The sequence below is a fragment of the Orbicella faveolata genome, unplaced genomic scaffold (genome assembly GCF_042242905.1).
Source record: "Orbicella faveolata isolate gen_17 unplaced genomic scaffold, um_ofav_v1 contig_37, whole genome shotgun sequence".
NCBI classification, from domain to species: Eukaryota; Metazoa; Cnidaria; class Anthozoa; order Scleractinia; family Merulinidae; genus Orbicella; species Orbicella faveolata.
In genome coordinates this window covers 1,409,651-1,432,500 of record NW_028301566.1, presented here as the reverse complement: position 1 = coordinate 1,432,500, position 22,850 = coordinate 1,409,651, and the positions used below count along the sequence as shown (strand labels likewise).

General features: G+C 37.9%; 3 protein-coding genes across 3 annotated transcripts in view; 1 reads left to right on the top strand and 2 right to left on the bottom strand.

The window, feature by feature from the left end:
- Positions 1 to 954, top strand: part of LOC110057772 (cytochrome c) — a 4,803-nt gene extending 3,849 nt beyond the window's left edge. Inside the window, exon 5 of the mRNA XM_020764363.2 lies at positions 679 to 954. Coding sequence (XP_020620022.1) covers positions 679 to 716 — 38 coding nt within the window. The 3' untranslated portion in view covers positions 717 to 954. The remainder of the gene's footprint in view (positions 1 to 678) is intronic.
- Positions 955 to 4,339: 3,385 nt separating this feature from the next.
- Positions 4,340 to 7,666, bottom strand: LOC110057779 (actin-related protein 2/3 complex subunit 5-like). The gene is made up of 4 exons (XM_020764373.2): positions 7,429 to 7,666; positions 6,307 to 6,379; positions 5,450 to 5,626; positions 4,340 to 4,933 (listed from the first exon to the last, which is right to left on the bottom strand). Exons 1-4 carry the CDS (start codon positions 7,566 to 7,568, stop codon positions 4,871 to 4,873), a joined length of 453 nt encoding a protein of 150 aa, XP_020620032.1. The 5' UTR covers positions 7,569 to 7,666; the 3' UTR covers positions 4,340 to 4,870.
- A 2,718-nt stretch (positions 7,667 to 10,384) lies between these two features.
- Positions 10,385 to 13,082, bottom strand: LOC110057778 (fibrinogen C domain-containing protein 1-like). Its single transcript, XM_020764372.2, has 3 exons — positions 12,644 to 13,082; positions 12,129 to 12,509; positions 10,385 to 10,899 (listed from the first exon to the last, which is right to left on the bottom strand). The coding sequence occupies exons 1-3, from the start codon at positions 12,891 to 12,893 to the stop codon at positions 10,622 to 10,624; spliced, it is 909 nt and encodes a 302-aa protein (XP_020620031.1). The 5' UTR covers positions 12,894 to 13,082; the 3' UTR covers positions 10,385 to 10,621.
- Between the last annotated feature and the right edge of the window lie 9,768 nt (positions 13,083 to 22,850).

Sequence of the window (22,850 nt, the reverse complement as noted above, 5' to 3'; positions counted from 1 at the left end):
TATATAAGGTGTATAGTAATGGGACCAAGTGGAACACAATTCAGGGAGTAACTGTGCAATTTACTTGAAACATTGGATGAGCATGCTAATTAGAAATTATGAGCACAAGAACTTTCTGAATTGTACCACACAAGATCCAATTACTAATCAATCACATCAATAACAAATTTTGGAATTAAATAAGTCTGTTAAGAACTTCTTTTAAGCGAAAAGTTAGTAGTTTTCCATGATTTTTAAAATCTGTAGGGAACATTTTGAAGGAAACCATTGAAGTGCATGTAATTGACATGCAAATGGCATGCAAATGACATGCAAATGACATGCAAATGGCATAGTTGTAATGGTTGGACTACCACATGATTGGGCACTAATTATGTGACAAATAGGCATGGGGAAAACCAATTGTGATCGATATTAATAATATCACTATTGTACATTTCACTTTATGCAAAATTTTGGAGCTTGCCGTTTAACATTGTATTGTGACTTTCAGGTTTTAATTGCTATTAAATATAAGGTCTACTTGATTGATTTAAAAACAATAGTACTTTTAAACTAGGTTATTTGTGCAAATGTGTTGCTTCAATGTCATCCGAAAGTCTTGTCCAAAGTTCAGCCCAATTATTTCTGTGCAGGTATCTTCAGCTCTGATAATAAACTCTCAACTGTCCTTTTCAGATCTCATTGCCTATCTGAAGGAGGCCACAAGCAGCTGAAACCAAGCATTTGAATTTAGTTTGTCCAGTGACATGCGACTACATGGATTTGACCTACTTTCTATCGAGCATGTATCATATTATTTGAAGACACTAGAGTGAATTGCTGGATGTGTCTGGATTGCATAATTTAATTTGTACAGAATGTGAACAGTAATTTTTCAAGGCAACGCTTTGTTTTATGTTCTGATTTTAAAAGGCTGTGATGGTAATAAAACTTTTTTAGTTTTATCTTCAAGTTTTGGTGTTCTTTTGCCTTACACTTACCACATGTCCTGTGATAGCCTGCAAACAGGGTCTTTCTTTCCCTGCAAAGAGCCTGCTCACAAGCCAGTCCTCTGATAATAATAATGGGCATCCATCAGGCTCTGGGTGTTAGTTCTGGGTGTAGTACAGCATTGGGTGTTTTATACTTAAAGACAATCACAACCAAAATGTTTCCCAGTAAAAAACAGCTTTTGCCAAAAGAGCAAAAAAAATGTGCTCATTTTCGAGATAAGGCACATTGAAGACCTTGCCATTTTAGAAGCTGTCATTATTCTAAGACATAATTGGTAAATGCCTGGATTAAAGTGATTCCTCAGTATTGCATTGCTCATCCCTAATTACCACGGAAAATGAGAGCATAGCTAGCACTCGTAAAAGATAATATGTGGCCCCAGAACACTCCATGCTTGGAACATATTGTACCCCTGTCGACTATGTGTAAGTATGTGTGCCCTTATCATGAAACGTACATCAAATTGCTCCTTAACATTTTTGCAATACATCCGTTGTATTTCTCACTTAACTTGCTCTCTATTTTTCTGCTCTCTTAAAGCATAGGGTGAATGGTTCAAATTTAAACGTTTCTGAAAGCAGAATTATGGGGTTTATTGAAGGTCTTCCTGCTCCTAAATGAATATGGGGACCCCGCTTTTTTATTTCAAATTTTGAGTTCTCTTGATGTAAGCAGCCTACAGGTAAAGTTTGAAAGAAAATCTATGGTGAGTTCTATTTCAATGGAATTACCTTAAGGGCCCATTAACCGATATCATGCACGAGAGCTGTGTGTTGCTAAGGAGGTGAAATTTCGCTGATCGGAGGGCAGTTTCTTAAAATGCTAACGGAATGCTGTTTTTCATTAAATCTAGCTTTTTTCCGCGAGTTATGATTCTAGCCATCTTTGAAACATAGTTATTTTTTTAGTAATATATTTTTAAATTTATTTATTTATTTACTACATTACACTACTTACAAAAAAAAAATACAGTACCCTATTTACACTACTTACAACCCAATACTACATGTAAGATAATACAAAAAAAGTGTAGTCGAACACAAAACCCTAAAATATAAAATATAGTACGTTATTACAAAAAAAAAAACATAGCTATGCATTCCTTTTGTAAACTCATGCTTTTTTCAGAAAATTTCGAACCTTTAAGAAATGAAACCATGCCAACGCACAGCAAAATAAAGATTAAAATAAAAATATTAAATTGATAAAAAAAATACATATATATGCTTGGGAGCCTTTACATTTTTTCAGAATTAGTCACATGGCCATGGGCATGGCCTGATACGTTGTCCTCACTGGCGTTACTGATCTTGAAAAAGATCAGACATGAAATAACTCTGAACTAACTACAAAGGACGAGGTTACAAAGAATAAATTTTCTTAGCAATGGCCCAAAAAGATTAGTTAATGACCTAAACCATACTAAATCAAATTAAAGCTTAGAGACTGGCTATCACATACCAAGAATTTTGAAATATATGAATTGTTGAATTTTTCACTACCTTTAAATGTGAGCGTCAAATCATCTTTTGGGTCCCCTTTGAAAGCTGCTAGTCATTTACAGTTACATTTAATCTTTCTTTAAACACGGTTTAAAAATTTGTCAGTTTAAAAACCTAATATATATACTTAATTCCTAATGTCTAATATAATGGAAATAATTAAATAAGAAAGCTGCTTTCCTTGAATGCTGTGCCTTAGACATCTCCTTTGAGTAGGTGTTTTAATTGTCCCAGGGACTCAGATTCCCTAGGTCAAAGGAAATTTGTTTGTCTGCCTTCAAATTTGGCTGAGTAGCTAGTTTTTGACATATAAAGAACGAAACAGTGTCTGCAAATTTTTTTTTTTGGAATGTTTTTTCTCCGAGAGGGATTTTTCTACGATCACTCCATATTTTTTTTAATCCTATTTTGAAAATGTTCTGTAAGTACTTTTCACTGAAATTGAGCGTGGCAAATCACGGACACATTTTTTGAGCACTTTGGGTCTGGAAACTGAAGGACAAATTAAATAAGCGAAAAACAAAATCCTCTTTGACTTGTAGTTTTCAAAAAGTGATTGAACCCACCACCCCTTTACCACCCTCTGTATGCAGTAACTTTAATCTGGTGAAAAATAAACAAATCACATGTATCTGCAAACCCTTTTAATTCCCAGTAACCAGACATATACTTCTCCAAAACATGCAAATTAGCACATCTCGTGTTACATTCTGAAAGTCGGCTCAGTACGAGTTGCATAAATTTGGAAGTTTCATTTATTATTATTCTTATCCCACTCATTCAAGCTGAAAATTCTCATAGCCATGACAAAGATCAACAGAGATCCATGCTGTCTTGGATTAGTTTGTGGTTATCACTGCAGCTACCTCAGGGCAGATTTTTTCAGGTTCAATGAACATTTTTAGCTACTAACATTTATTAGTTCTTATTGTCCCTCGGCAAGTGATAAACTTTTCATAAGCATGACAATCAAAACAACACGTTACCAGATCAAGCAGAGGCTTGTTAGGGAGAAAGGTTTGTAAATTCAGCAAGAAAGAATATCATCTGCAAATAAGGTTGGGAAGCTTCACCATCACAATGGCAATAAAGAATTACACAACACCTGAGTCACATATTCTATAGTCCATAATTGTAGAGATGTTTTGAGGACCTTGTATTCAATACCATAAATCTTCAAATTAGCAACCCCCCCCCCCCCCCGCCCTTGAATGAGCACCCCCTTCGAATAAGCGCCCCTCTTATCAGCCAAAGTTCAAAATAAGCACCCCCCTCGAATAAGCATCCCCCTTCCCTCCCCCCATTTTGTGGACGAGTACTGAAACAACTAAGGATGTAAAGTTTTTGTCGTGTAGTATTATATTTTGTGCATTATTTCAGTTTGTGAACATGTTAAGTACCAACAGTGCCGTGATTTAAACTTTAGGATCAGCTTTTTATGTCGATAAACAGCTTATGTTGTTGTTTACACACAGATGATGTATTAAAAAAACATGATCATGTCAGGCCACAATTTGGGAAAAATTGAATAAGCACCCCCCTTGAGTAAGCGCCCCCCTCAAATAAGTGCCCCCCCCCCATCTTCTCCTAAATTTGAAATAAGCACCCCGAGTGCTAATTTGAGGATTTACAGTATCTGAAATTTGAGCTGAACAATGTTTTAAAACTGTAACTTGTAATGCATGAGACATTTCATGTAGATCTCTATAGTGCTACAACTCCAGTATAGGAATATTCAACTTGATCACAGGAGGAAGAAAATAGAGAGAGACTTAATACACCTGTATTTCACACTAGAAAGTACAGTTCAAGAGTACCACATTCAAATGAAACAATACCAGTCAGATTTATCAAAATTTTATTTTCAAAGCTAGCTATTGAGTCTTGTTCCTAAAAAAGGAATGGTTCATTTTACAAAAATAGACTCAACAAGTAGTCAAGTAATGTTCAAATAATTAACACCATACAGTCAATGCTTTGACATTTCCATCATTTAAAAGAACTCTACTTTTTTACTTAGTTCACAATCATGATAACATTAAGAATTTGATGTTTAAAATGAGGAAAGGAAAATTACGAAATTCACCATCTAACAATACCTTGGCATCCATTCTTACCAGCCAACAATTGAATTCCCTTCAAATGGTAAATCTGGAAATAACAATTTCATGACCTTACCACTTTGGATGGTATTTAGTTAACAGGTGTTTACAAGTGAATTTTTTCCATGCTTAGATTATGTGAAAAATAATCAGGATAGATTAGGAAGAATGATGAAAGAAATATAAACTTAAAATTGCTTTTATTGTGGGCAATCTTCTACCCATGAGAAATTGCCTTAGTTTTGATTTATCCAAAAAATGCTTGACCATCTACAAAGTTTTTCGGTCAGTTAGAACACGGACAATGCTACCAAGACCAGCAGAGGCTAGGACCTGAAATGAAGCAATGCAAGGAAGTCAAGAATGTTCTGTTGCTAGCTGAATTGTACAGGAAAAGAACACTTTGAAAGTTTCTTCTGACAACACTAAAGTAAATATCTGGCTTTCCACCTGAAAGAGTCAGTCAGTCACTCCGCAAAAAATCAATTTGGCTTTACATTAATGTTTGTACAGTTTCATGATTGCATATAATGGTTAAAAACTACTGCAAAAAGTGTAAAGAGAAAACAAAAATTACTTAGGAATATTTTATAGAAGAAGGCAGCATTAATGGTCTATTCTCAGTTAAACTACAGGCCAAGACTCTTGTTTGACATCTGTGCCCAGTTCATCACTGGCTACTTACAAAATACCCCTTGCACATTTATACAACGACATCTATGCGGCAGCATGATATACCCTCCTGAAGCTGTACTGATGTGTTACCTCTGGTTCCACACAAGTTTCTCAAAAGAGTGTTGTAACCACATCATGACATGATGAAAAATGAGATAACAAAACTATGCTGACCTTCTCATGCCATGTAAGGAGAGTGGCACTTGATCCCTCAGTTGGCTCTGCAAACCCTCGATAGATGTACTTCATTAACACATCCTGCTCATTTTTGTCTAGGGTTTTAACAGCTTTCTCCACTTCAGCCGACTTAACAGCGGTTAGAACACGCAAAACTACTGCAAATGCTTTGTCCTGTAAAATACATTTTGCAAATCATCACTTGTTAATGCTCAAGATGAAGTTATACTTCAGTTTTTCCTGTGTATAACTATTTACACCATAGTGATTGTTAGTGTGGAAAACAGAAGACAAGCAGGGTATTGGCACACATACAAATACACATGGGTATTTTCAAGCCCATGCACTGCTGTCATTACCACATAGATTATGCTTTAAATATTTAAAAACCAAAACACACGTTGTAGTTACTGTTTGGAATAAAAATTAACACTTAATGATTGGTCCCCAGGGGAACAGTGAATTTTGTTTCCAGAGAATCTCAATGTTTCCCCAAGACAAAGTCGAGGGAAACATTGAGATACAAGGGAAACAAAATTCATTGTTCCCCAAGAGACCAGTCATTAAGTGATTTGTTTTATAGCAAAACAAATGGGTTAAACCCGTGGAAAACAAATAATCACTTTATTGACAAATGACGTGCAACAGCGGTCAACATTTTGCGGGTAACAGTGAACTGTTTCCTGTTTGACGTCATAGTTTTTGCAGTGTTGCCCACTCATGGCATTTGGCAGGAGACAGTTTCATTGTTAGATGTCATGTGACCATGAACTAGCCAATGAACGGGTGTGCTGTAGCGGGAAAATTGCCAGCTAAATAACAATATACATTACAGTGATTGTTTTGTATTTTACCTTTGTTGCTTGGTTTTTAGACAGAATAGGTGCATTGGTCAAGGCAGCTTTCAATGCTTCTGCATTTTTCTTCCTAGATTAATGTTAAAGACAAATTTGACAGTTTTCCTAAAAAAAAAAAAGGGAGTACTACTCAACAATGGAACTTCTTTAATACAGACACCAAAAGGGCAGAAATGCTTTATGTATTAGGGAGGTATCCGTGGTGTAGACGTGGAGATCTACTGGTATATTAATTCTGGTTTCCACAGGGCCAAGTAAACTGTACCCAAATTACACCCAACATTCCCATCATGCCTATATTAATTGTGGTGGCCACTGTATTTTCTATGGTATGGTGTAAAACAGTTATGCAACACTTTCATGCGGTATACTTGGAATATCCCACTTGTCCCTTGTATTTTCTTGGCGTAAAAACACTGAGAAAATACAAGTTACTCGTGGGATATTCCATGGTACACCATTCAAAAGGGAGTGTGTTTAAAACACAAAATGCTGAAGTGACAAGATGGTGCTACGGTTAGCCAAAGTAGCACTCCGCTTAGCCCAGCTATCACTGAGTCGACAGTGGCTTGCTCTGAATAATTGCAATGGTTAACCCATATCCCACATTGACTCTTACCCATAGTGTCATTTTGTCATTCCGCCATTTTGTGTTTTAACTGTGCATCCCTTGAAAGCGTAGCATAACTAGATTATAGTAAAAAAACGTTAAATGTAGTTATTTACAATTTAACACACTAGGCTAGCATAATGTTAAAAGCCACCAAAAAGAAACCTGCAAGAGACAACCCCATCACAACACCTCACTTGGTCTCACGTGTCCTGTATACCCCGCTACTCTTGCCTCTTTCTCTAAAAATTATCAACTTAAGCTCAAATTGACCTGCCAGAAGGATTTCCATGAGATGCTAAGATAGACATTATCTTAGACAGAGATTTACAGGGGTTACTGTACAGGGAGAAGAGATAATTAAAAGTTTACATGCTTTCAAACAACGCTAGAACTATCCGAAAAAAAACTTCCTTGTTAGAATTTTATCGAAAGCTAGGTGTTTTGTCTTGACTCAGCTGTTAAGCTAAAAAGTGTGGACTAGAAGCTACGTTTGACTCAAAGGATACTGCATTAATAAGTTGTTAACTTCTGCTTCATCAGGTCCGCTCTGTCCTGAATCTTCGTCTCCATCGTCCTGGAATTTGTTTTCATCGAGCTCATCCACATCTACTCCTCTAAATTTCGTCGACTGGCTAGCTTTGGACATATCAAAAGAAGATTTTCCACACAAAATATAAATTCTTCCAAGCCCTGATGTACGGAAACAACTCACTTTCACTCCCTTCCTCTTCCCATGAGTCTAAGGGAGCAAAGTTAAGGATCCAATCTCGCGCGGCCCGTGTTGACAGAAAATATATGTCCGCAATGATTATGTGTCCACATACGGCTTACTTTTGAATTCTACCTGGTTTTTTTTTTTGTTGTTGTTTGTTTTTTTTCTTCGCAGTTCTGACGCAGACTGTACTCATTATCTTACCTCAGAAATAATCTACATTGAATAGATTTTCGCACTAGTGTTTCTCCGTACAGAAGCTAATTATGTAAATAGCGCATTTAACGAGGGTGTCTGCTAAATATATATTCGCGAAATGCACGTTTGACTGTACTCGACAGCCGAAAAAAAAAAGATATTGAAAATCACAAAATTGATGAGTTGCATGAATTTTCGAATGATTTAAACCGCGATTAAAATTTTTAGACGTGAAACGGACCGGAGAATTGAGGAGAATTGGAACGATACGTTTCGATATTATTATTACGGTACTGTAAATAAATATGGACATGGCGAAGTGACAGTGCACAGAGCTGCGAGTTCTGCAATCACTGATATCGCCTTGGAAAGGGCAAAAATGAATAAATCATTACAACAAGGGCGGGGTATTCGTATTTGGTCACCCAGCCAAATATGAACCCCACCGAACAGAGCCTAACTTTGTTGACGAGACGCGGCAGACGCGGTGCTGTCCTTGTGGTATAGTGGTTTCACACAGAACATAGTTTCTTTTTATTTCTAAGATCTCTCCAAAGATGACAAAGAAAGAAAGAAAAATTAAATTTCGAAGCCCGCACCTGGGATTAACACCCCAGAACCTACGATCGTAAATGCCTAACGATATATAGATACACAACTGTGCCGAAAGCCTCTTCTTAACCACGTGAGGCAACGGATGGGCTAAGCCGAAGACGAAGAACCGTCAGAAAGGAAATGCAAACAGTGGAAAATCACTGATATTGGCAGGGAAAAAATACGAAAAAATAGGGGGGGAAATGAGAACCTGCAGTACAGGGATTTCCTTGATTTGGTGATCGAATAAGAAGCGTTACTTTCTTTGTGATAAGGTCTCAGACAAGGATCACCGATATCTTCATGAATGTTTTCAACGGTGTCACTCATATCTCCTCATGTGTTCTCATACCGATAAGTTTTGAACCATTTCTTCACCATGCCAGTGGGCTTTAACCTCATTTTTCGCCTCTTTAGCTCGATATATAAATGATATATAAGCTACGGACTAAACACTCAGTCCATTGGCATCAAGAGAGTGCAGAATGCAGAGTGCAGATTGCAGATTGCAGATTGTTTCGTGCCAGGCTACCCACCCTACTGAACAGAAGATACTGTACATGTTTTACAATGTCCAAAGTCAAGGACGAGTTGAGTTTTCTCTTTACATAGTTCAGAATCATATTGCAAATTACAATATTCACATTTCTGGCTATTTTTACCCAATTTTAATATTACTACTATTGGAAAACACTTACGTAGACACCTCGACCTTAAGTGTTAATTATGGCGCAGGCCTTCCCAGCAAATTGAGGTCGCGATCGGCTACCTGCATAAACATTTTGAAAGCCAACACACGCCAGGAGGTCAGTCTGCAGATTGTACTGGATGGGGGATGCCGGAAATTCAATCTCTGTAATTATTAAAAGACTTCTGTAATAGGCTCCTGTCTAAGATCGTTCTAAAAATCAATACATTTTTGCTAACGATTGCATGTTACAAATCTAGCAGCCGCGGTAAAGATTAAAGGGTTGGGGCGAGACCTAATCCCTTCTAGTCTGAAAAGTCTCGCCTCATAATCCCCGCTTCATTTCCAGAGAAAAACAGCATGGCAGCAGTCTAATTGTATGATCATTTCATTAATAAATGTCAGTTCGGCATTAAAGCGAAATTTAGAAATCATTTCTGATGGTTTTCTGAATTTCCCAAAATTATTGCACCACCATTTGTAACATTACTGCTTATCGGTAATTTTTTTTATGAAGAGCTTAGAAAATAAACGGTGCCAATCATTTTATTTCCTGACAATAGTGGCTGGTAACCGGGATACAGGAGCCAATGAGAAAGCTAGAAATGCGTATTCCGAGGCTTAGAATTTAATTTTTGAGATGACATAGACTTAGACAAGCATATTTTAATCTTTACTCGATTCTTAAATGGTGGGCTCTTAATGAGCACGATGGAATGTATTGAGGTAGAGATGCATCACGTTTAATCTGAGAGTTTGCTCCTTGAAGATCGAAGTAAAGCTTGCCTTCTCTCATCTCTCATCATTGACACTTTCTGTTGAAAAATTGCTCCTTAGTAGACGTCCTAACTTTTCCAACGTTCGTGTACATCCGACTAAAATGTAGACAATGCTTCGAAAGAACGTGGAAGAAACCTAAGCTATTTACGGCATTATAAATAACACGTCTCAGCCGAATGGAAGGGTATGTTGTAGTGCACGGTTAGTGCACGGAAGTACGGTTTCCGCGAGTCTTACGACAATCGCTGCACGTCAGTGTAAAGTCCAGAAATAAATATCTCTATAATCTCAGTAACATAATTAGAATCGATATCTTAAATTTCTAAAAGCATGCGAGTCAAGATTACCTCTCAAAAGACACTACAAGTTGCTTGATTATTCTTTGGTTAACTTGATATTAGTGACCCCCAAAGGTCTCTAGCTGGACACGCTTCCCGCTTAAAACCTCTGTAACAATTATGTAGATTAAAACAAAAGCTCCGCGATGGTATCCGGCAGCAAAGCTTTAATATTAATCCTATTCTTTTTATCTGACTAATTAATTATATATTTTGTTTCAAGGGGATTGTTACTTTTATTTCATTATTAATAGTTTCCTCTATATTACTTAGAATGATCCGATTTCCGAGATTAATAGCTACTCGAGGCTTAGGTCGCATGATAACATGTGATCTCTTTAATCACCAGCATTTTGAAACTGTTCCAATTCTTACTTCCGTTCAACAAGTCAGAAGCAAGTTGGTCTTATTTTCATGGTCACCGTCTTCAGTGAGTAGTAATATCCCCGCCATGTTTTCCACACACACCCATGAGCGTAGGCGTTGTTAACTCGGCCAGTGTAATGCCCCTGAAAGTAAATTCCATTCAAGTTGGAGTCATGGCACGTTCTGTACCACCAAGCAGCTCTGTGCTCACCAGCGCAATCCTTTCCCCAAACGTCATTATCTCTGTCCTTTGTCGAGAACGCCATCCCGTTACCCTTGGATAATGAATCACCCGCTGTACCTAAAAGGAAAGAGGTTAAACACACCACACCTGGATTACATCAAAGGAGCGTTCTAAACTCCGCACCCCAATTGATTAAAAGCCGAGTTACGGATATTTAACAATTATTCCCCGACCGCGTGTTGGATATGAGTTGGCTATAATCATCTCATATCCAACAAGCACGAGTCGAACAATTGTTTGATTAAAAACGCCTCCAAAATATAGAAAACTAAACTAAAAAAACGCGCCAAAAAGGTAGAAAATCGTGCGTACGCTTACCATATTTGTTAAACATAGTATAATGGCTCATAACCCATGATGGCTAAGCCAATGCAAACTCTCGAATTGCATTATCCAATGATCCAGTTATTAATAATCCTAGATATAACACTATAACATACGGAAACCATTCTTCACATTCCCTATCTTAGGCCTACGCTATGAGGCGTAAGTGCGATATAGTTTGACTGGTTACTGATGGCTGCAAGGGCTGTTCGCTCTGCTCATCATAATTAAATATACTTTTTATCATTTTATATAATATTGATATAATTATATATCACATTTTTAGCCATTATTACCGAATCATCAGCAGATTATCAGATCAGTCAGCTATTGTTGGTTTTTAGATTAGTATAATTCATTGGTGTTAGATTGTATATTATTGTTAGACATTTTAAATAGTTTTAATACGGACATTTTTTTTTTTTTTTCAAATTGTTTCTTTTTTCCTCTATTTATTTTGTGTCCCCAAATTAGTATGGGACTTCCCCAGGCTACAAGGCATTGACACGTTAATAAAGTTTCCATCTATAAAAGTTGTAGCCAAGGTTTTAATTGTTGCAGTTACATTTTTCACTGCCAAATAAAGAAAAATTGACGGGAAATTAAAAAATAAATATAACGAAGTTGACACACTCTAATTTCGTTGATAATTGAAACACAAAACTGCCTCTACGTACCTATAGGTTGTATCATGTCAAAGCAAACCTTTCGAAAAAGGAAGGAAGAAAAGGTCCTAACGGAAGATTTGTCTATCTATAACGTCATTCCATGTCATAAGCATCGCTTTACGTGATGGCAGCCAAAACACATTTATGACTAGAGTTTATTTGCATTGCAAGAAGTCAATCAATCTACTCACTGAACGGTGGTTACCTATTTCTCTCCGTAAAACATTTAAGTAGAAATAATTTTCTGTAGCCAGCTTGCTGAAAACAAGGTCATCTTTAGTGACTTAAACTTACCAGAATAAGCTCCCAAGTTGAGCTCATAGTTTTTGCTCTCATTTTCCACTTTGAACAGATCGTAACCTGCATAAGCCTTGGCTAGGTTAAAATCTTCCAAATCCACACGAAGTTCATTGACAGTTTGATTTGTCAGGCGATGGATTTTGTCCAAACCCAACCAAAACTCTCCATCCATGAGTCCAAATCCTTTCTTATAATTATCCCAGCCGCGGTAGAAATCTACTGCTCCATTCAGTCTCTTTTGAAACACCGTCCACCCTCCCCCACTGGTAGAGTGATCACAGTAAACATCAAACGCGTCACCGTCATCAGGACGTATGGTGTAAACTCCACTGGTTTTGTTTCCTGATTTGTAAACCTCTGCACAATTCCTTGGAACTAGAGGCAAAAATGTGTATATCAAAGCTAAGTGCTTATCTGAGAACCTTTGAAATCTCTTCTTTCAGTGCGACGCTCTACCGACCTCGTTACAAAGCAGATATATTATAATTATCTATTTATTTGTGCTTTACCTCGCTTCGATGGACATTCACCGCTGCAAACTGCATCAAGTTTAGCCTCCATAACATCCAATTTCTTTCCCATTTCTTTTACAAGACTAACAAGCTCAGTAAACTCTTGAGGGGATGGTCGGTCGTGGCATATCTGCTGCACGACACAACCTCCAGCGTTTTTTTGGTTTGTGCTAGGGTGGGAGGATCCGAAATCACGATTAAAAACAATAGTTACAAACACGAAGAATAATACGTTTGTAGAAATCATCGCTAGTGCGCCCTTTGGTTGAATAAGCGTTTACAGAAAGATGTCTTCACGTACAGTTGTCCTGATCCACGTTCTGCGACCATAACGTCACGTTCAACACTTTAAGTGTCGTCATATCGTGATCATATTACCTTCTGAAGGCCTTAACGAGGAAAATCGTTAAAGCCCTAACCTGTCCTTCATAACGCAAAGCAAACACTGACATGGAAACTGACATCTCGCTTTCCCTTAAACCTGCTGTCTCAACAACTTCTGCTTAGTATTTGACCTGCTGCAAATGGTCAATCATTTTTATGCATATGCTTACTACTGCACTACTAAATTTCACAATTTGCGGAATGTGTAAAGCTTGGCAGATTTAATATGGAAACATCAGAGTATTGGGTAACAGAAGCTAACAGATAGAGTGATTCAAATGGTCACGGCTAATAAAAGGTGAAATAAAATATTTTATGGTTACAGAGGTTATGGGATTGCTTGCTTCAACTCTTAGATCTTAACGGGTAACAACGCTTTCTGCTTTGTTCTGATAGATGTCATAGAATAAACAGCAAAAACCTAACCAACAAGGTGCCAAAAATATGTAAAAATATGTACTTCCCCTATTCCCCATAACAGACAATAAATCAACTTGTCACTTGTTAATAGGGAAACTGACTGCTGCACTGAATATCAGACTGCAGTGCTGCGAGCAACAGACCCCGTTTATTGAGACCAACAAATACATGTGTGAGGTTATGTCATTGTAAGATGCAGATAATAATGACGTGCCTGTTTCCCGTCAGGTAAAACCTCCCTTTTGGAGGAAGCCTGAATCCTCCCGAATGCAAAGTCAGGCACTTAACAAGAATCTTGAGGGACAACAACTGTAAGATAACAAAATAAATCAAATTGACGTTAAATAAAACATTTCGAAACGAAAGCAAGGTGGTAGTCAGCATAGAATGGCTCGACTAATGAAAATTCGGCCCTTTTACAATTTAAAAATTGTCAGTGCGTCAACAAAGACCCAAAAAACAGCGATTTGCTACTGTTTTTCGAACCACAACAAATAACAATTTTAGCTTACTGAACGTTTTGATAAAGTTCTCTATGATATAAGCCAGCTTGCATCTAAACTTGTAGCTCAATGTCCATAAAAGCACTTGAATTTCCGATTGCACAATATGAGGGAAATGGCTTCCTTCCTAAATGATTTATTTCCAAGCGCATAAAAAACAGGATTAAGTATTGAACTTGAATAACACAAACATTCAGTGAGAGGTCTTAACCACATTCCGCCTTGCCCTGGATGGATGTAAGACTGTATCAAATCCAACATTGTTATGGGACCCCAGCTAACGACAAAACTAAACACAAGCATTACAAGGATTAATAAGGTCTTAAACTTCGATTTGACAACTGAACGGTTCAGCATTGAATGTTTTGCCCTGTTTGACAAGAAACAAAAAACTCTAGTATAAGAAATTATCATGATACAAAGAGGCACTAAGAATCCACATACGAAGTAAATAGTGAACGCAATCTGGCTTCGCAATGATCCATGTGGCCCAGCAATGCAATGTGCTCTATGCGACTTGAGGGTAAGGACCCTGTGAGGAGCCTTCGTGTTCGTTATATTATCAGTTGTTGAGTTATTTCCATATCCCGTGAACTGACGCATTAATCTTCTGCTTGTTGCACTGTAGACAAAACCTGCTGAAATTGAAACTGCATAGATCCATATGAGAATAATCGCCTTCTTTCGATGACAATACCGAGTTTTGAAGCTTTGCAATGGGTGAACGATGTTTTTGCCACGATCCATCGCAATACCAGCCAAAAGGGCGAATAGAACAGTTTCACAGGTGTACTGAAAGAACACAACGGCTTTACAATGTGGGGGTGAAATGGCACCATCATTAACTTCCTCGACAATCCTCTTATAGATTCCAAGTATTCTGAATACAAAGTCCGCTAAAGCCAAGTTGAAGATGAAGAATTTGGAGAGTGTTTTCCGATCTTTCTTCTTTATCATCACAGTGCAGACCAACAGATTAGATACAATACCAGCGAACAATAAAATGTTACGAATCACATTTAAAACTGTATTGAATGTTGCCATGTCTTTGGAAAATCTTTCGAATTCCTTCAACTCCTTAGCCATCTTTCTCCAAACAACTTTCGTCTGACTTTGTCTACGAAAATACTGTGTCCAGGGAAAAGGGCTTCATTTGCAATGTGCTCGTACCTACGTGCAAAAACATTGCGCAAGGAAAACAACAAATTGGAGTAACGGGATTTATATTTTTTCACCTGCAATGGCTTTGTTTTCATGTCGAACGCAAACATTTTACGAAACAAAGACCAGCTTTCAAATGATGTAAATTGCACGAACATTGGACTTACACATGCAGTTACTGAAATTCTCTGTGTAGAATTTATGTATCATCAAATTAACTTAATTTTAGCTTCAGGCTCAAATTAGGTCGGAGAAGAGTGACACTTCTTTAGCTACCTAACCTGGCAGTTTATATTTTTAAAATAAATATAAAATCGGGAAACTGATCCTTAAAGCAGGGAGAGGCGATGAAGACAGAAATCAAATAAAGAAATAAAGTCAAAATATATTTGCTTGATATTTCGGTTAAATAAACTAAACCTACTTCAGCGGCAAGAAGAAAAAACTTCTTTCAAGATTTTTTCTTCTAGCCCCTGAGGAAAGTTTGTTTTCCAAACCGGAATATCGGGAAAATATATGTTGCAGTATATTTCTTTATTTAATCTGTGTCTTTATCTCTTCTCCCCACCGTAAAGATCAGTTTAACGATTTTATTCATTATTTCAACATTTGTCCAAGTCTTAATAGATCCGGCGCTCTTCACTGGTTTGTCGGTGTGGTTTTGCCGTTAACTTTATTATTTTCAATCCTGAAAAATATGGAAGTGTAGCCATTATGTATCTAGTGTGAGATCAGTATGAATTACTACATGCTGATCTGTTTACAAGTTTACCGACAAATAAATGTTTATCTTCTCCGTGAAACGCAGGCGACAAAGTTAACCATATTTATATACTTTTCAAGCTACATTTATAGCAACAGTTGTAGGGGGATTCCATGTAAAGAATAAAGTTCTCAATAGTAAAACATTGCAAGGAAGAAAATCAGCGAAATTGTTTAGTAAACTGTTCATCTTAGGGATTCATATTCCAAATTTGGATCATACAGGCAGCCAATGAGAATGCTCTTTTTTGTTACAGGCTAGTGAGACAAGTCCCTCCAAAATAATGACCTTTAATTACACCGAGCGCAGCCAAGTCCGTACAAAAACGACCGAGGACCAATATTCCCTAGTGCGGCTAGAATAAGCTAGGTTAGTAACTATATTGTTTATCATATAGCAAAAATTAAAAAAAAGCAAGGCTCATGGCCGTCTCCATGGAAACGGTCCATTTGGCAAAATACGGAACCATAAATAACCAATCAGAATGCTCGGATTTACTTCAAGACAACCTTACCATATAATAAGTCTACTTATTCACCTTGTTTGTAAGGTGTAAACACAGAAGAGCTCTCGCAGAAAATAACAACGACTTCATAAAATGAAATATAAAGGCAATAAAGGCTTCGTAACGGAGAGAAAGCGATCCGATGTGTAGATCATAAAACCACAAAAGGAAACAGTAGAAGAGACAAAAGCCTTGAAATCCTATTCTGCCATTGCGTCACTATGACGGCGAACACAATAAGCTGAGACTAAGACGGTTTGGTCTAAAATTAGGCCGAAACGCGACGCAAAAATTACCACCGGAAATTCTCTTGGATCAAACTTATCGCTAAGTCTGCGGAACTATATGGTAGATTTCCGTTCGAGTAAGGTTAACCACCATAGGAGATACGTCACTAGGTACCTGACACATCACCTTGAACACGTTCAAATGTTGATTCAATCAAGATCGTGAGGCAATCCCACCGACATGGTCAAGTATTATAACCACTAGAAGAGATGCGTCACTAGGAACCTGACGCATCACCTTGAACACGTTCAAATGCTGATTCAATCAAGATCGTGAGGCAATCCCACCGACATGGTCAAGTATTATAACCACTAAAAGAGATGCGTCACTAGGAACCTGACGCATCACCTTGAACACGTTCAAATGCTGATTCAATCAAGATCGTGAAAGAATCCAACAGGCATGGCCAATATAGGAAAGAAACACTGCAAAAACTGGACAAACGTACTTAAATACCCAGCGAAAACATTTTAAACAAACTACATAACCGATTATAAGACTGCAAACCGGAGGAACTTATCAAGCCTCTATTCAGTATAAGTTGAATTCTACTAGTATACTAATACAAATGCTGCAATCTGATTGGCTGAGCTACTCGTATAATATATAGATTTAGGCCAGCCTAAAAGCGTAGCTCCTGGGCCGGGTTGTTCAGAGCCAAATTAAGCTAACCCATAAAAGGTAAAATTTTGATTTGAGTTTTGCAACTTTGCGTTGAGGTTTTCTGTACATTGTTTGGCCTTGTGTTTTGAGTTTTAATTATCACTATATACACAAAACAAAGCAGCAAAAAACATTTGTATAGAAGAAAAAGTTATAATTCGGTTAACTTTTAATGCTGGGTAAGCGTTAACCGGTTTCCGAACAATTCTGCCTTGTTTTTAACAAGTTAACCTGACATGAGCCCGCGATCCAATCGAAAACCAGCACTTGGTCAGCGGTCAACTTCAAAAAAACAAGTGACCTCGATGAGCTGTAAACTTGAGCCCGCGATATGGTCACGTGATACTGGTCAGTGGATACCTTATTTTGACAGGTGTCAATTGATCGTAACATGGATGTCCGATATCAAAGAAGTACACGGTAAAACAAGGCTGCATGTCTCTGTTAACCTATTATTTAGAATATGGTCGCCATGTTGCGCGACTCCGTCGTCGTCGTCGTCGTCGTCGCCGCCGTCGTGCGTACGCGCCCGCGAGCAATACCGCTAGCCATGATAACCATGAGAAAATCAACTCGTGGGTTTCCTTTTCTTTCCTATATGAGTATGGGATTCCGCTTGGCGGCCCTTCGGGCCGCCGGAGCTCCGCTACTATCAACCATTAGAATGCAGTAGCTGTCGGTCGTCCACGAAATGCGACGTTTTTATCGTTTTTCCGAAGTTTTGGAAGAAAGTTTAGATGTAAATGGATAATTATATTCCTGAGAAGACAAAAAGAAGGACATAAACGGGTTCTTGACTTTAAAAACTTCAAATTATTGAAAAACCGGTGCGCGCGCGTAAACAACTGCAAATTTACTAAGGACAATTCAATACGTGCGTATTGTTTAGGCGTAAAGTTTAGTAATGCGTCGAAAAATATTTGGAAACCATTATTTGCGTTAATTTATCATGAGTTGGAATTCTCCTAAAACAATTAGATTATGCGCTCTCGATTTCTATGAGGCGATAGTTGATTCGGCCTTCGGCCTCATCAACTATCACCTCATAGAAATCTCGAGCTCATAATCTAATTGTTAAATAGATACTGGCCCGTGCCTTTTCTATTTCTTTCCTTTGTGTGCCATACTTCCCTTGTCAGTACACACCAACTTTCGTGTAAATCTAGTTGTCTTCATTTGTAAAGTGCAAAGTACAAAAGCTTAACTAAAAGATATTTGGAATAGAAGAACTGGCGTCAAAATAAATTGTCTTTTAGACTGACGTGCTGGCATTGACAATTAGCTATTAAACGTTTGTTTTATTCTACGGAGAAAAAGTAAGCAATAGCCGGCTTTGACATTTGGGTCAGCGCAGTCGGTCGGGGTGACAAACGAGAGTTTTCAAAGATGTTTTATTCTTGCAAGTTGAAAAGAGCCTTGTATAATACGGTCTAGCACGAGCATTGTACAACCGGTTAACAGCTGAACATGCGGTACAAGAGATTTGGGTTTCTCGGCGCCTCTAGAAACCCTCACTAATTTAGATTTTAGATTACTCGAGATTTCCTATCTCTATATTTATTATACCTCGAATATGACTATAGTTGAATTACGTATAGGTGACCACAAAATCGAAGTTTTAGCTCCGTGGTCCGGCCAAACCATGAAATGGCCCTAGCTATCAAAATGCTCCTTCATAGTTTCCACGGACCAGGCTAATCATTAGATATGACAGACACAATGAACAAAACTCTATCTTCTTATTTGTCAAGATATACCTGAACTATAAGAGCCACGTGACCCTGGCAAATCAATTGAAATTCAACATTAAATTGAACCGGGTAGTGGTATAAAACGTGGTGAGAGTATGGGTGAAGGTAAAGGTAGGGTCTGCATACGAACCAAGTGGCCCATCAGGCTGGAGCTTATCCCGGTGTCTGTAGCATGAAGCGACTAGGAATATTTCTGATAATAATAATTCTACTCCTCCGGGATGGGATGCTAGTCCATCGCAAGGTTGCACCCAGCATTAAATTTGCCGGTACCCATTTATACACCTGGGTGGAGAGAGGCACTGTGAGAGTAAAGTGTCTTGCCCCAGAACACAACATAATGTCCGCGGCCAGGGCTCGAACCCAGACTGCGCGCTCGATCCGGAGTCGAGCGCACTAACCATGAGGCCACCGCGCCTCCACAGTCAGAGTATATTTTACAAATATTGTGTAAATATTCATTCAAGCCTCAGTGTTCATCTGTCTGTCCTAAACTAATATAGAAATCTATGCTAAATTTTGTTAACCGAATATTGTAATTTATAATTATACTGTACTCCAGGTAGCGTGCCTCAACAACTGTAAGCTTTCTATTATTTTTTTAGTAATAATTATTGTCTTGTACTTAGTGTACTTGTGTTATTTTCTGAAGTGTCTGTCATATTGCATGTCAATGTAACCCAAAGCTGTAAGTTGGACTCCTTTTTTCTGTAAGTAACATACTGTAAGTTGGTTGTATGTAATGTGTAGATTGTAATGTGTAGATATGTACTCCGTAGACTGTTTTCGTAACTGTAGTGTAAGTCTAATTGTAATTGTTTTAATTGTTTGAACAAATAAAGAAAATCTGTCTGTCCTGGCCTACTGAAAATGCGTTACTTGGCATAAATTTCATCGACCATCATGCTCAATCGGTCGGCAGTATTTCAAACTTTCCAAGATTTCACAACAATTCATATCCCAACCACAGTAATAGACTATATTCACAGAGCAGTCAGTGGCCAAAGTAGAATTAGTGTCTTTATATTGCATTCATAGACTTCGGAAAAGCCTTTGACGAATTCAACCGCGACACACTCTGGAATATCCCCGCCATTACAGAATAAACAGAATAAAAAAAAGAAGTCTTCTCCTTCATACTGAGAACTAGCAAAGAGGCAAAGGAGTCACGATTATTTGGTTCCTTCTCTCTAGACCGTTTGTGATCTGGATTTGCAGATGATATAGGATTGGCCTTTCTGTTCTACACTCATCACTTGAAATGCACTGGAGAATGTTCCGTCACTAGCCGCAATTCTTCAGGCGGCCATAAGATGAAAGGTTTTAACAGTGAAATAACCAAGATGTAAGCAATACGAATCGATTGAATGAACCGTAGGAAGTAGTAACCTGTTCCTTTCCTACCTACTGCGATAGCTCTTGATAGAGCAACCGTGCAGGAAAACCTGAGGAGAACTGCAAACAAGAGCAGTCTTCCTTCACTTACAATTACGTGGAGATCAAACAAACTACTTCAGAAGAATAACCTTAATGAGATATAAAGGGCTGAAACTTGGCGATTGACAAAAAGGCTTCACGGAAAAATCCCAGGCGTTTGTAAACCAATGCATGTGCTGCATTGTTGGGGTCAAATGACCGGTTAATATCATCCCAAACAAACACCTCTATAGAACAGCACAGCAAGAGAAGATAAGAACTCCAATCGGAAGAGAAATATCAGTAGACATTATAGCCTGCGAGAAAAAAAAAGACGTTTTCCAGGGGAACCGAACCTGCATTCTCGTCCACACGCGTGCGAGGTTCCAGACAACAGCCTGATGGTGGGCTATGAAAATTGATTGGCCATTCTTTAAGACTGAGCAAACCGAGAGACGCCATAACCAAGCAAGCCCAGTTATGAAACTCGACTGAGGAACGGCGAGGGAGTCTAAAACTCTTATTGTAGGGAATGGCCAAAGGCCACAGTAGATAGGATCACAATGGAGTGATTAGGTGCGTGGAGCCCAGGAGCGATCTAGAAAATTAGAAAGGAACCTGCAGACACTCGATGCAGTGCAGCCAAGGAGATAGCAGTAAATGAAGCAAAACAGGTATAAGTAACTTGATCTGACATAAATGATATAGAACCACGAACTCCCTTGAACGTGATAGCCATAATCCGTATAGCGGGTATAGTGACCTTAACTTGAAACCACAAACTCTTCTCATTAAAGCTTGCTTTTATTCATACGAGTATCAGTAACACTCTGCCTTAAAGAAGTGTTTACCTATACTATTCGACAAGAATGTTTATGACCCAAGCCAGTGATGATTCTTAAGTCTCAGGAATATACTGAGTCAGGGCCATGAATCCACCCCAAAGCCCGATTAAGTTAACCCAGGATCATGAGCGAGGATTATGATTTCAGTTTTGTATTTTTCGATGAGGTTTCCTGTTTACATTTTTGAGCTTGAGTAATGTCAAACAACACAGGACATAAGAAGTGAAAAACATCTTTATGAAAGAAAAATTAATAATTCGGTTAACACGTAATCGTGGGTTAGTGTTAACCGGCTTTCGAACAATCCCGCCTGAAGCGATAAATAAATAAATAAATAAATAAATAAGTAAATAAGTAAATAAATAAACAAATAAAATAAATACATCATATGACTATATATGTATTGAACGCGTTTATTTTTGTCAGTCAATCAGTCTGACTGGTTTCCTAGCCTCTACAGGGCGATCTTCGAGTGTGTTCAAGTTAGATATTCACCCGATTTAATACAGATATTACAATTAGCTAGAAAAGCAAGCAAAATTGAGTTACTTTCGCTTACTTAAAAAATATAACTACTGAAAATTTGCTTGAAACCACAAAAAGGTTGCGATTTTTATGGTTTTTCGAACTCTCGTCACCTTCCCGTCTGCGGTTGTTAATCAGATCGAAGCTTCTCGTTCAATATTCAAAGAATTTCTCTCAGATTTGCTGTAGTTACTCTATAGCCCGGACGTTCTAGATTTATATTATATACACGTTTGTCATTCTTTTAGGCCCCTTTTTGATAACACAGGCACGAACAAAGAGCACTTTTTTCTGGTCATCTGTCCGCCATCGTGGCGCAAGTGGTGAAAGTTTGTATTGATCAGAATGGTTAATTTCTAAAAATCTTGTAATTATTTTTCCATCGCTTGTGACTAAACGTATTTCTCTTGGAAAAAAGTTGAACTGTTGAGCCAGATGTAATGAGGTAAACTAAAAATACAGGTTGATAGTGACAAAGAGGAATGCTAGTGAATGGTTCTGCTGATTCGATATATAACTGACTGAACTGAATTCATGTTCGATCATTGTCTTGGCTGCATGATTGGGTGAGAAATCATGTTGAAGTAGACGAAGTTACTTGTAAAGCGCTGTTGTATAAGAGAATTTTTAGCGACAAAAGATTCACAAAAAATGTAGTGCTGGAAATGGATTAGTACGTGTTGTACGTTTGCTGTTGATTACAAATAATTTTCTCACATCTATCGTCAATTGGCACGATTTGAAATAATTCTGTTCATTTGAATTCCTGTCTTTGATTAAAGGATTACTCAAGATGACATGATCACTTAAGGATACAGATAATTAATAGTTTAAGTTTTAAGGAAAGAATTCTTGTTGTAATTATTCAGCTCGTACCACATCGTATATTGCATTGTAGAACGATCCTGTATCGGTTTGTAGGTTATGCTTTTTAACTCTAGTCAAATGCATGCAGGTCTGTGCGGACAGCCGCCTCTCCA